Here is a 14,044-nt window from a genome sequence, read left to right as displayed (position 1 = left end):
TATAGCATTAAATAGATTTTCAGGGGCACCTGCCTCCTTGACCTAACAGGGGTATGGGGCAAAGCAAGGCCCTAGACCACCCCTTATTAAAAAGAAATAAAAATTACCATGTCTCCCCCCCCCCACCTTTGGAATGAGACCAAACCTTATTCCTACTGCTACTAAAGGTGGACACACACACACACACACACACACACACAGAGACGCCCAATTCAGCATGGTAGAAAACTCAAGAGGTGGTGCAGGAGGTGGTCATATCCAGGTAAAGACAGCAGGCAAGGCAAGAAGATGAATAAGGGAGAAGAGTGGAATTAATGCTGGTGTCAGAGGAACAAGGAGCCAGGCTGAATTCTTTTTGGGGGTGGGGGAGAAGGGTGATGCCTTAAGGAGAGGAAATGAGAGAGGCTGCAAGCTGAAAGGGGTGGATATTGGTGATGGAGCAGGATATGGCACTGGGGAAAGATTTATGGGAGTAGGGGGAGAGAGACCTCAAGAGAAAGTGGGGGTTGCAGTTTGCAATGGGGGAGAGAAGTGGAGTAAGTGCTTGGGCTGCAATGCAAGCTGTAGTTCATTGTGGGAGGGGCAAGAGGCCCACCTCACTCAGGGGGGAACCCAGCGGAGGAAGCCAGTTCAAGGACCCAGGTGTGGGGAGGGGAGAGAGAAATGATGCAAGAGCACACATGAGCAGCCCCAGCTGGATTTGTGCAGGAAGGGAAAGGGAAAGAAAGCAGGAGCCCACCTGATGGAAAGAGGAAGCTGGAGGGGGGGGGAGAGAGGCTGCAAGTTCAAGGGGGGGGTGGCTGCAATGGAAAGAGGAGACTCTGATGGTGCAGGAGGAGGAGGAGCAACTCAGGCCGGAAGGGGTTGGGGGGGGGCTTCCATAAGAAGCGAGGAAGCAGGTGACTTTGCAAGTTCAAAATGGGTAGGCAGATAAGCAGGGGAAAGAAGGAGGTGCAGCCAGAGGAGGCTCCTCAGCAGCAGCGGGATTTGGGGCGGGGGGGGCGGGAAGAGGCCCCACCGACCCCCTGGGGGAATTTTTTCTTTTTCCTCTAACCTTCATCTTGATACTGGGATTGGGGAAGAATGACAAAAAGGGGTGCGGGAGGAACAGGACCAGCAGCAGATGGGGCGACAATCTTTTTCGAAACAAATTTTAAAATGGGGTGTCTGAATTTGGAGCAGGCTGAAAAATAACACGTGTATATATAGATGTACATATATGTGAATGTGTGTGTGTGTGGGGAATAATCTTCTGTTCCCCACCTCAACAGATGTAAAATTAATGGGAGGGGGGATGGTCCCCCTAATTGCCCCCCAAATACACAGCCCCCCTCCATCGTCCTAAGCCCCCCCTTGACATCCCCATTAATTACTCCACAAACACACAACCCCCCAATTATCACCCCCATTAGTTACCCCACAGTCGCCCCCCCCATTAATTCCCCCCACGCAGAGAGGCCTTGCGTGCTCCCCCCCTTTTCGGGTGGTTTTTTTTGCCCCCTCCCCCCCAGGTAGGCCCTCCGCCCCTCCCCCCACCGGGAGCGGGAGGGGCGCCTGGCCGGGCCTGAGGGGGGGAGGGTGTCTTTCTAACCGCCCCCCCCCGGACAAGCGCAGCTTCCCTCCGCCTCACCCACCGTGGGAGCCCCCGCCCGGCCCTCATGGCGCCGCCGCCGCCCGCTTCGCCTCGCCTCTCCTCTGGCCGCCTTCAGCCGCCGCCGCCGCCTTCTTTCCCCTCAGAGCCGGCTCGGCCGCTCCCCCCCTTCTGCGCACGCGCCGCCCGGCCCAGAAGAGGCTCCTCCTCCTCCTCTTCCACCAGCACCGCCTCCAAGAGGGAAGGGTCAACAGCAGCAAGAAGGGCACATAGACACTTCCGGCTCTCTGTTAGGGGTTGGTGGGGGTGTGGTGGCGAAAGAGAAGAGAGGCTCGGCATCGAGGTTTGTTCGTTTTTGCGGGTTCGGAGCAAGGCGAGATAACAGCTTGAACGTGCACGTGCGCGTTCGTTTCCATCACCCCCACCGTATCTCCGGAGGTCAAATGGGAACCGGAAGTGATAGTTACGTTGGGGTTTTTTTCGTTTGCGACGCGGACCTTTCCTTATCTCTATGGCTTTTTTGTGCCAGTCTCTGCATCGCTCGCTCCTGTGCTATGGAGGAAATGCCGGTTTTGACATTCTGGTGCGCACGCGCAGCGCATGCGCTCTTTTCCCTCACATCCGAGCACATGCTGGCTGGGGGCTGATGGGAGTTGTAGTCCAGAACATCTGGAGGACGTCCAGGCTGCCCTACCTTGTGGCCTATTGAGTTAGGGTAGAGAGACTGTAGCAGCCCTGTATATTTTATCATTGGTTATTATTATTATTATTATTATTATTATTATTATTATTATTATTATTATTATTATTATTATTATTATTATTATTTTATTAGTATAATTATTATAATGTCCCAGCTTCAAGGAGCTGGTGTACATGACCCTCACCCTTTAAAACAACCCTGCGAGGTAGGCTAGGCCGAGAGGCAGTGACTGGGCCCCAAGGTCACCCAGGGAGAGCTTAATGGCCAAGTGGGGATTTGAACCCTGGTCCCTTCCAGAGCGAAACTCCAACTACTATACCACACTGGCCCTTTCTCCTCGTTTTTTAATAATTGCATAAACTGTTTAACTTGCTTTTAAATGGCACGAGGTGCTTTACTGCGAGCCACCCTGGGCCCTTGTGTCAAAGGTCAAGGAATAAATCTTCTTATTTCATAACTATTGTGACCTCTGTTTTGAGAGAGAAGGTGGGAGGTTAAGAGAGGACACGTTATTCCAGGTCTCCGCTGCCACAGGATAAAGCCACGCCTGTTAGCCAGATGCAGCAAACAATAAAGAGGAATTACGCAAAGGAGAGGGCCCAGGCAGCTGTTGCAAAATGGAGAAGAACAAAAAGTACCAGTACCCATTGCTCTGACCCGACCCAACGATGCAATCCTACGTGGGTGTACATTGACGCAAGCTCTACTTGTGTTTCTGTGGGGTTTTGCTCCCAAGAAAGTGTGCCTGGCGTTGTAGCCTCAAGCACCTGACATCACGCTGAAAAATCTGTCTAGTGTCCATAGGAAAATGGTTACATCTTCACTAAGTGCCACCGGACTCTTGGTTAGCAGCAAGGAAGGCGCAGACACCTCACACCAGGCATGCCTGTAGGTCAGGATGGGTGGGGGATCTGTGGTCCTCCAGATGTAAAATGGAGATTCCCAAAGCAAACTGGAGGCTGAGAGAGCAGGGGTTGCTTTTCATTGTACGCCTTTAGGCACCAGGTGAAAGCATTCCACTTCAACCAGACCTTTGGCTGATTACATCCAATAGCCTTTTAAATGTATTTGGGGCGGGGTTACTGGGATGTTTTTGTTCTTGTAGATCAGAGTTGGAAGGGACCACGCAGATCATCGAACCCAAACCCCTGCAATGCAGGAATCTTTCACCCAATGTGCAACTCAAACCCATGAGCCAGAGATGTATATTGTGTTATTTTTATCTTGTATTTTTATGTTGTGAACCACCCTGAGAACTATGGGTAGAGGGATGGTTCACTACTACTACTACTACTACTACTACTACTACTACTACTACTACAATCTGTTTTCCTCAGCCATTAAAAAGGATGGGCCCTCCTAGAACAATGGCCTTTATACATTTCGCTCTGTAAATGCCCACAAAAGATTGAAAGTAACCCTAAATAATAAACTTTTATTATTGTTATTTATTAGATTTACATACCGCCCTTCACCATAAGAGCAATTCACAAGATAAATCCGGACTAAATAATCTAGTCCAGGCATGTCCAAAGTCCATTTTGGGGGCATGATCCAGTCCACCGGTTGGTGTAATCCGGCCCCTCTGGCAGTTTATTTCCTGGGGTAAAATCCTAAAAAAAGTTCAACAACCCATTAAGGCTCCCATTTTACAGATGAAGGGCACTGAGGCTGAGATCATTAGACCTAAGTGGTAAGGGACAACAAAACTGTTGCCTGAGTGACCACCTTAATTTATTGAGAGCACGGCAGCCGCATCAGAGCCCAGAAGGGTCTCTGGCTGAAAGAGACAAGCCATTCCCCCAACTCAAAAGTGATGGAGACAAATTGAGATGGGAGTGCCAGGCTCCAGGCAGCAGCTTCTGAAATGTTTGCTTTTCTTCTCCTGCTAGCACAGAGTGAAGCCTACACCCACCCCAGCAGCAGTCACTGTGCGAGCCAGAGAGAGCGTGAGATTCAGCCGCATGATCTGGGGCTCCACATTGCATGAAACCAGGGAGCTGTGTGCATGTGCCCAATTTCAGTGAAAGATACGCATTGGCAACCTGGCACTGCCGTTTCCTCCTTGTGTATCGTCGGGTGCTGGCCGTGGGTCCGTCTGTAGTCCTTCCCTTGACACAACGCGCCTGAAATGGGACCTGAGGCAGGAGAGCCAGGCCGCCCCGGTCAAGCAATTGCTGCAGGCTTTGGGACAGGAGAGAAGAAGAAGTTGGGAAGAAGTCCTTGGGGCCGGTTGCTGGCGAGACCCATGAGCAAGAAAGCAGGGCCTTGTCGTTGGCTTGGAGTGGCCCCTTCCGTGGCAAGGCCGGGCTGCTGCAGGGGGAGCGACGGCCCTCATTTCTTCAGCTGCACAGAAAGCTTCAGGTGCACATCGCAGAGGAAAGCGTTCATCAGGTCACAGCCGGCCTCCTGGGCGATCTTGCTGATCAGGTGGCCGCGGGAGCCAATGAGCATCTTCTGCTCCGGGGGAAGGGGAAGGCCAAGGAGAAAGGGGTGTCAGTGGGAATCGAGACAGCTCATCATTTGTGGCCTCACAGCCTAGGCATCCTTTTTTGCTCACCCTACCCCATTCCCCAGCTGAGAAGCTTATCTGCAAGTACAGAAAGTTTATGGGGAAGAAGGCTTACATTAGAAGGTAAGAACAGCCTGCTGGATCAGGCCAATGGCCCATCTTGTCCAGCATCCTTTGGTCATAGGGGCCAATGAACTGCGCCAGTGAGAACTCCCCGAGCAGGATTTGAGCACAAGAGCCCTCTCCTCCCCATGGGGTTTCCAGAAATCAGCATTCAGAGAGCATTGCTGCCTCCAGCCGCCATCCTGGCTAGTAGAATCATAGAATCATAGAATAGTTGGAAGAGACCACAAGGGCCATCGAGTCCAACCCCCTGCCAAGCAGGAAACCCCATCAGAGCACTCCTGACATATGGTTGTCAAGCCTCTGCTTAAAGACCTCCAAAGTAGGAGACTCCACCACACTCCTTGGCAGCAAATTCCACTGTCGAACAGCTCTTACTGTCAGGAAGTTCTTCCTAATGTTTAGGTGGAATCTTCTTTCTTGTAGTTTGGATCCATTGCTCCGTGTCCGCTTCTCTGGAGCAGCAGAAAACAACCTTTCTCCCTCCTCTATGTGACATCCTTTTATATCTTTGAACATGGCTATCATATCACCCCTTAACCTCCTCTTCTCCAGGCTAAACATGCCCAGCTCCCTTAGCCGTTCCTCATAAGGCATCGTTTCCAGGCCTTTGACCATTTTGGTTGCCCTAGTAGCCATCAATAGCCCTCTCCTCCTCCTCCATGGATTTGTCTAACCCTCTTTCAAACCACCCAGGTTAGTGGCCATCACTGCCTCCTGTGGGAGAGAGTCCCACAGTTCAAGTATGGGCTGCATAAAGGTCTTCCCCTTTTATGTGTCCTGAATTTTCCAACATTCATTGTTTGTTAAACTGCTCTGGGAATTGTAGTTCTGTGAGGTGGGAGGGAATAGGGGAGCTGCCTAAAGATTCTTAGCAGGCTTAGCAAACCACAGTTCCTTGAAACAGCCTCGGTCTGGTATATCTGAAGGAGTGTCTCCACCACCATCATTCAGCCCGGACACTGAGGTCCAGCTCCGAGGGCCTTCTGGCGGTTCCCTCCCTGCGAGAAGCGAGGTTACAGGGAACCAGGCAGAGGGCCTTCTCGGTAGTGGCACCCGCCCTGTGGAACGCCCTACCATAAGAAGTCGAGGAAATAAACAACTATCTCACTTTTACAAGGCATCTGAAGGCAGCCCTGTTTAGGGAAGTTTTTAATGTTTGATGTTTTATCGCTTTAATAATAATAATAATAATAATAATAATAATATTCTGTTGGGAGCCGCCCAGAGTGGCTGGGGAAACCCAGCCAGATGGGTGGGGTATAAATAATAAATGATGATGATTATTATAGTTCCCATGATTCTTTGGGGGAAGCCACAGCTGTTTGAAGTGGCATGGAGCTGCTTTAAATGCCTATGGTGGAGATGGTCCCTCTCTTCATGGCCTCTACCATTACTGCTTTGGGATGGAGGTTTAGGGAGGGAAATAGCCACCCTCAATGCCAAATTGACAGATTGGCAGAAATGTTAGCGTTTGAGAATGCCCTCCTCCCCACCCACATTTCTCTTGGCTGGTGGCGGGAGGAGAGAGACACCTTCTGACCAGGTACTCACCACGTGCGTCTCCTTCTGGACTATCAAATTCTGCACGATGACCAGCTCCCCGCCAGGCCCCTCTTCCCAGACCTCCGTCCTCTGCAAGGAAAAGAGAAGGAGCCCTCAGGTCTGCAGTGGAGGGGAGCAAACATGCTAGGATGTGTAAGGAAGGGAAGAAGGGGGGTGGGGTCCCAACCCATCACCTCCTGACCCTCCTTGCCTCACCTGGGTCACCATGTAGGGCACTTCCTCAGGCAGATACTCAAGAAGCTTCTCTCGGATGATGTTATCACAGACCTCCTGCGGGGACTGGGTGGTCAGGACCTCACTGTGGAACTCCCAGGGGCCTGGCCTGGCCTGCTTCAAAAGGTACCTCTGTTGGAAACAAGAGCCAGGGTCAGGCAAGGAGGATTGGACAGGATGTCCCCTGCAGGTCCCTTCCAACTCGACAGTCCCATGATTCTTGCCATACTACCTCTGGGGGGCAGAGGGTGTTTGGCATTTTGATTTGGCTTTATTTTCTATACCATATTTACATCCCACCTTCTTTTGTGCAAGGAGCTCAAGGTGGCGGATGTGGTTCTCCCCCTCATGATCTTACCCTCACAACAACCCTGTGAGGTAGGTATGGCGGAGAAAGAGAGAGAGAGACTGGCCCCAGGTCAGCCAGAGAGCTTTGTGGCTGAGTAGGGGATTCGAACCCTGGCCTCCCAGCTTCAGGTCAATGGCACATCTAGCCCAGCCTCCTGTTCTCACAGGGGCCAACCTGATGCCCTTAATGGGAAGTCCGCAAGCAGGATTAGAGCACGGGAACACACTTCCTTCCTGCGGTCTCCAGCACCTCGTATTCAGAAGTATCGTTGCCTCCAACTGCGGTGCTAGAGCAGAGCCATAGGGGCTAGTACCTATTGACAGCCTTACCCTCTTGTTCTATAACAGACCTGGAACAACTTGGGTCCAGGGTGCCTCAGGCCCTGCCTGAACCCTTCTATCGCTGCTCAGTCAAGTGAGATCACCTGCAGGAGCGCCACTGGCCGTTCCTTTTGTGGGAAGGCTCATCTGACAACAAGAAACCGAGGCTTCATTGTGATCGGCCCAGTCTTGTGGAACTCTCTGCCACTAGAGATTCAGCAGGCGCCCTTTCTGTGCTGACTTTTAAACGCCTGCTGAAAACATTTCTATTCTGCCAAGTCTAATAAGGCAAATAAGAAGACATCCTTCTGCAACAGTTGATTGACGTGTTTTTAACCTTCTTATGCTGTAAACCGCTTTGATATATTTTTCACAACACAGCAGCATACAAATATTATTTATGCATAAAACAAATAAAAGCATTATTTAGTTAAAATGCAAGGCCTTCCCTCTGTCCTGCCCCCCAAAGGAAATTGTTGCCAGGCAGAACTCTTCCCTCCCGCCCAGTCCTACCTGGAGATGCTACTGGGGACTGAACCTAGGACCCACCACATGGCAAAGCTGGTACTCTGACCCCAAGCAACAGCCCTGCAATTTACCTTCAGAGTCTCCACTTCCTCTCTATCCGTAGCAGCCAGCATAAAGATCTCCTTGAAGCCGGGCCAGCCCTTCTTGGCTTTCTCCCTCACGTGTTTCCTGTTCTCCTTTGCAGGAACTGAGTCCGAATCTTCTGCAGTCTCACTGGCTTCACCATCCAAACCAGAGCCAGGCTTAGGCCCTTGATCTGCCTCCAGATCCCTGGTCTCTGGGGACGGGTGTCCAGAGGTCGCTGAAGCCTGGGTGACCTCAGTAAGGGAGTCTGGCTTGACTCTGGACTTGACTTTCAGCTTCTTTCCATTGACAACCCCCTCGGTCAGCTCCGTCACCAGGTACAGCAGGAGAAATTTCTTCTTCAGAAGGTCCACCTGAAACAGAGGAAATGGGAGGGAATCAGGAGTTGCAGGAATTTATTTATTTATTTATTTCCTAAAATTTATGGACCACTTGATTGCCGGGGGGGGGGGGGGCCCTCAAAGCAGTTTGTGAAAAGATAAAGCTAAAGCAACAATAGACTAAAGGCAGATTAAAACACCTTTTGACTTCCTAAACATCTGGCCAGGCTTGTCTAAACGACACTTTTAGCAGGTGCTGAAAAATGTGTAGCGAAAGTGCCTGCCTGATGTCAATAGGCGGGGAGTTCCAAAGTGTAGGTGCTGCCACACTAAGTTACAATTGTGGAATGAGTAGTATGTGCCAGCTGTAATGGCCAGTTCTATCAACTCAGGTGGTTGAGGGGCCTGGTCCCTAGCCCCTTGGCTCAACTGAACTTTATCCCTTTGCCAGAATTTCTGGCTTGCATTGTTGCCTGAAAAACATCGAAAGAAATCTCAACATTAGTGGCATCTAGGGAAGACGGCATCAGCAGCTCCAGGGGTAAAGCAGAACTGGAGATGAATGGCATCGAGGCCTCAGAACGCCAAAGGCATGGTAAAAAATAGCAGTGAAAATAAAGATGCAAGTCTAAGTAGCAATGAATGAGAGAGGAACACAAGATTAAGGTTAGAGCTGCAAAGATTAGAGAGGAGACCCATCAGCTAAAGCATTTGATAAGAGATGGGGGCAATTTTAGTCAAGGGTGCAAATTTTAACAAACTGCAAGCACCCTTGATTGTTTTCTGCAGCTGTTTTTGGTTCTGCTGTGGTTTCTGCCCCACGGAACAAACAAAGAACCTTTTGGCAATAAATGGAAGTTGCTGCTATATTACATCCTCTAGCCCTGCAGCCCATCCTTTGGGGATAAGGAAATTGGGCACACTCACCTTGTTCAAGACAAGGACGCTGGGAAGATCAGGGAACCGAGCCAGACACTTCAGCACCTCTGGATGGAGGCGGTTCCGGGTATAATGGTCCGAAACATCCACGAGAACTAGCACTTCAAAGGAGGAAGTGGGGGTTACAAGGTCAACCTTTCACTCCCAAGCAGCAGACAGTCACCAGCCCATCTTAAAGCAAAATGATCCTTAATGGCAACATCAACTGGTCCAAGGAGGAAAACAGCCTCTAGCGCTGGCAGCCCAGAGTGTGGTTAGAGTGTTGGACTATGACCTGGAAGAACAGAGTTCGAATCCCCACTTGACCACAGAGCTTACTGAGTGACCTTGGGTCAGTCGCTCACTCTCAGCATAATCTACCCCACAAGGTTGTTGTGGAGTTTAAATGAGGAGGGGAAGGACCTACGGGACCGCCTCTCCCGGTCTGCCCCACGGAGGACCTTAAGGTCCATAAATAGCAACACCCTAGAGGTCCTGGGCCCTAAGGAAGTCAGATTAGCCTCAACCAGAGCCAGGGCCTTCTCAACACTGGCTCCGGCCGGTGGAACGCTCTGCCTCATGAGACCAGGGCCCTGCAGGATCTGATTTCTTTCCACAGGGCCTGTAAGACAGAGTTGTTCCGCGTGGTCTTTGGCTTAGAATCAATTTTATTCCCTCTCCCTCTTTCTTTTTTCCTTTCTCCTCCTGTGAAGAGGCTGCATCTTAATGTTTTAATGTTGTATTTTAATCTTGTTTTTTAAGATGTATTTTAATCAACTTGTTTTTATTATTGGTTGTTAGCCGCCCTGAGCCCGGTCTTGGCTGGAGAGGGCAGGGTATAAATAAATTGATGATGATGATGATGTAAGGCACCTTGAGCTCCATGGAGAGAAAAAAAGGGATATAAAGCAATGTCCCCCCCCCCCCCATTTATATCCCCACAGCCTTCTGAGGTAGGACAGGCTGAAATATAGTGACTGGCCTGGAGTCACCCAGTGAGTCATAGCCAAGTGGAGATTTGGACCCTGGTCTCCCAGGTCCTAGTCCAACACTCTAAGCCCTGCACCACACTGGGACACTGGTACATCCTTCCCACCATCACCACATAAATCACTGCAGCAGCAAAGGATGGCGACCACTAAGTGGTCCAGGGGTGGCATGAGGGGAGGGAGAGGTCAAGGGAAGAAAAAGAAACCAAGCCCCTACCTAGGTCTGCATTCTTCAAGCTCTTACAGGGGTCGTAAAGCAGAGTTTTTTCCAACTGATGCCTGAAAGAAAAGTTGAAAGAAACGCACAGCGTGAATTCAGTACTTCCCAGCCCCAAGAGAACTGCTTCTCTCCCAGGCTCCAGTTACTTCTATACCTTTTGGCTTTGAGGTGTGTGGTGAGGCCCGGAGTGTCCAAGACAACCTAGGCAAAGAAACAGAGAATCAAACCACTTAAAAGATTTAAGAAAAGACTCGGTTGAAGAAATGCATTTGCTCATTGAGATATTCACTGAAGAAAAAAAAGAGAGGAATTCCTGCTATAAGAGAGTAGAACAGGATACGCCTCAATTAATGAATGGTAGCTCTGCCGTCAACTGTGTTAGCTGGACATGGAGTCCCCATGTTTTGGAGTATTACACCAGCAAATGCCAGTTGCTGTGGGCAAACAGCACCAAACCTTGGCATGTGAGTTTCACAAGGCGTGCCTGGGGTGTTGGGGCAGGGAGAGTGCTTGGGCCAATTCTTAATACCAACCAGCTGAGTATCGTCCTTTGTGATGACGCCCTGGGCATTGCGCCTGGTCGTGTGCACCTTCTTGGAGACAGGCAGGACCTGTCAAGGAGAGAAGCCAAGGGGTTGTATAATGCAAGAGAGCGCTGGAGGGCGGCCCCAATCCTCCCACACCCGTGGAGGCTGTGCGCTCCAGCTCATTACCTTCCGTCCCAAGAGCTGGTTTGACAGGGTTGATTTCCCAGCGTTTGGAGCCCCGATAATGGCAATTCTCAAGATCTTGGGATTCTCAGGTTGATCTGGCTGGTGCCCCAGCAAAATGTCTTGCTCAGCTGCAGAAAGAACACCCAGACATCACTTGCTATTTCCAATGGTTTCACATGAACAATCTCTATGGGACCTCAGTGCTTTGCGAGTCCCAATAGATTAAACTAAAGGCTTCCACATCCAGAACTAGGCTAATTTTGTGATTGCAAGTTGTTTTAACCCATTTTTAATATTGTGTTTTAATGTTAATGGTGTAGCCCTCCCTGGGACCTGAGGGTGAAGGGTTGGCAACTAATAATAATAATTATAATGATTAAAGGTAAAGGTAAAGGGACCCCTGACCATTAGGTCCAGTTGCGACTGACTCTGGGGTTGCGGCGCTCATCTCGCTTTACTGGCCGAGGGAGCTGGCATACAGCTTTCGGGTCATGTGGCCAGCAGGGCTAAACCGCTTCTGGCGAAGCAGAGCAGCGCACGGAAACGCTGTTTGCCTTCCCGCCGGAGCGGTACCTATTTATCTACTTGCACTTTGACGTGCTTTCGAACTGCTAGGTTGGTAGGAGCTGGGATTGAGCAACAGGAGCTCACCCCGTCGTGGGGATTCGAACCGCCGACCTTCTGATCAGCAAGTCCTAGGCTCCGTGGTTTAACCCACAGTGCCACCCGCGTCCCTACGATAATATACAGTAATTCCAATCAGCTTCTACCAAGGGAAATCAATTTCGGTCTGCTACCCAAACATAACTGACAAAAGTCAAGGTTCACCTTTAAAGGCACTCAAAGGTGGTGGGTGCTGACCAACCAAAGATGGGGCATCTTCTTTAATAATCCCAAGGATGTAATCCAGGGCAGAGTCGTTTCCATACAAGCGAGCAGGGATAATCCTGCCCTGATGGGATGGGTCCTTCGAGAAATGGAGGCTGATACCTAAAGCAAATAACAAGAGAGAAAACCAGCATTTTAGAAACACTCCTATGGCAGATCAAGGATGTGGTGGGGAAACCTCAGGACCAAGAACCCAGAATGTCAGGCATTTGTGGGGGTTGAACTTGCTCTGATACGAGCTGAACTATGGATGTGATGGCACAGAATGCTGGGAAACATTACAACTACTCATAAGAAAATAAGAAGAGCCTGCTGGATCGGGCCCAACTAGTCCAGCATTCTGTTCTCACAGTGGCTGACCAGATGCCCCAATGGGAAACCTTCAAGCAGGATTTGAGCACAAGAGCCCCCTCCTGGGGTTTCCAGGAACTGGTATTCAGGCATATCCCTGCCTCTAGCTGTGGTGGGCAAAGCATAGCTATCATAGCTAATAGTAATGCATTTGTCTACTTTTTAAAAGCCATCTAGGTTGTCTATTTGCAGTCAATCTGCTGAGAAAGAAGGGGAAGGAGGAGCACACTTTCCTCTGGTGAACGCAGGTTCTAGAAATGGAAACACTTTTGCAGGTAGAAGGCTAAGGAATACAGTGGTACCTTGGTTTACAAACTTAATCCATTCCGGAAGTCCGTTCTTAAACCAAAACTGTTCTTAAACTGAGGCGCACTTTCCCTAGTGAGGCCTCCCACTGACGGTGCCCTTCCACCGTTCGGATTCTGCTTGCAAACTGGTACAGTTCGCAAACCAGGGCATTACTTCCAGTTTTGTGGAGTTTGTAAACCGAATAGTTCGTAAACAGGCCTGTTCTTAACCCGAGGTACCACTGTACAAAGAAATTCCAGGAAGCAGGGCTATTAATGGCCAGGAAGCACAGAGGCACAATTGGCAGGAAGAAGGGAGCTAAGGCAAAGGATTTTCATGCAGAACAACAGGAGAAAATGGTCAGCTGCCTTATACTGAGTAAAGCCAACAAGCTCAGTATTGTTTACTTTCGCTGGCAGCAGCTCTCCAGTGTTTTAGCTGCTAGCTGGAGATGCTACTTGGAATTGAACTTGGAGCCTTCTGCATGCAAAGCAGGTGTCGTGCCAGCACTTAAGATATAATTAACGAATGAATGAATTGCCCACCCTTCAGCCTAAGCTCCCTGGTCGGCTTACAGCATTAAAAACAATATTAAAGACCGGTGGCCCTTTCCCGAAAACTAAAAAGTTTTTCGCTTTGGGCCTTCTACTCGGCTGATCAGTCTACAGATTAATCCATCTTCCCGCCAGTGAGACAACCTCACAGCATGCGGCGGCGAGTTCCAAAGATTAACCAAGCCCAACGCCACCTGAGCAGGCGCAGCGCGACGACGTCCTCCCTCTCCCCGCCAAGACCCCAAGCCCGGCCAGGCCGAAGGCCCGCCAGCCACGCCGGGCCAGGCACGCCGCCGCCACCGCTGCCATGGCAACCACCGGCGCGCCGTCGAAGCTCAAGAAACGCCTCAGGAGACGGGCGGCGCCATCTTGGAGGCACGAAGTGCATTCTGGGAGGGAGGGGAAAGAAAGCAGCCATGCCCTCTGATTGGCTGGAGGGGGCGGAAGAGGAGAACCATAGAGAGCAAGGGTGGCAGTGGCCAGAGCGGCTTCGGTGGCGGAAGTCGGAGGAAGAGCCTGGGGCATTTTTATTTTTATTTTTATTATTTCTTCACAACTTAGTACACCCTGAGGGGTGAGCTTAACTCTCTGCCCCCCTTGTTCCACATCGCCAGCGGAAACCGGAAGGGTCACCACCGGAAATAGGAAGTGACATCACTTCCGAAAGAGTATCCGTTGCATATCCGTTTTTCCGCAGTCACCGGGTGGCCGTTTTCAGTCACGTGATCCGAGTTGAATCCCTGCAACCCACTTCCCACGATGAACAGCGCAGGGAGTCACTTTATGCCAGTGAATAAATGGAAGGCGGAAGAGA

The 14,044-nt window shown here is 50.5% G+C and overlaps 2 protein-coding genes across 5 annotated transcripts in view; both read right to left on the bottom strand.

Annotated features, from left to right (window-relative positions):
* Positions 1-1,787, bottom strand: part of FAM222B (family with sequence similarity 222 member B) — a 29,731-nt gene extending 27,944 nt beyond the window's left edge. For all 3 annotated transcript variants that reach the window (XM_081172133.1, XM_081172132.1, XM_081172131.1), the window contains exon 1: positions 1,635-1,787. The gene's annotated coding sequence lies outside the window, so the exon portion shown is untranslated. The remainder of the gene's footprint in view (positions 1-1,634) is intronic.
* A 1,922-nt stretch (positions 1,788-3,709) lies between these two features.
* On the bottom strand, positions 3,710-13,770 carry ERAL1 (Era like 12S mitochondrial rRNA chaperone 1). Of its 2 annotated transcripts, none has more exons than XM_081172098.1 (11): positions 13,425-13,770; positions 11,978-12,139; positions 11,150-11,277; positions 10,970-11,047; positions 10,591-10,637; positions 10,434-10,495; positions 9,237-9,349; positions 7,977-8,342; positions 6,691-6,840; positions 6,484-6,564; positions 3,710-4,754 (listed from the first exon to the last, which is right to left on the bottom strand). In XM_081172098.1, exons 1-11 carry the CDS (start codon positions 13,753-13,755, stop codon positions 4,629-4,631), a joined length of 1,644 nt encoding a protein of 547 aa, XP_081028224.1. In that variant the 5' UTR covers positions 13,756-13,770; the 3' UTR covers positions 3,710-4,628. The 2 variants fall into 2 exon arrangements, with proteins under 2 accessions (XP_081028224.1, XP_081028225.1); XM_081172099.1 differs by having other exon boundaries at positions 3,710-4,751.
* Between the last annotated feature and the right edge of the window lie 274 nt (positions 13,771-14,044).

Source organism: Podarcis bocagei (assembly GCF_964188305.1).
Source record: "Podarcis bocagei genome assembly, chromosome: 15".
NCBI classification, from domain to species: domain Eukaryota; kingdom Metazoa; phylum Chordata; class Lepidosauria; order Squamata; family Lacertidae; genus Podarcis; species Podarcis bocagei.
The sequence above is the reverse complement of the archived record's forward strand: the minus strand, read 5'-3'. Positions and strand labels throughout refer to the sequence as shown.

Coding starts and splice junctions, on each gene's coding strand:
- ERAL1 (XM_081172098.1), bottom strand. CDS start 13,755: ATGCCCCAGGCTCTTCCTCCGACTTCCGCCACCGAAGCCGCTCTGGCC. Junction 10,638..10,969: donor CAAAGGACGATACTCAGCTG/GTTGGTATTAAG, acceptor TTCTTTGCCTAG/GTTGTCTTGGACACTCCGGG. Junction 4,755..6,483: donor TCCAGAAGGAGACGCACGTG/GTGAGTACCTGG, acceptor CTTCCCCCGGAG/CAGAAGATGCTCATTGGCTC.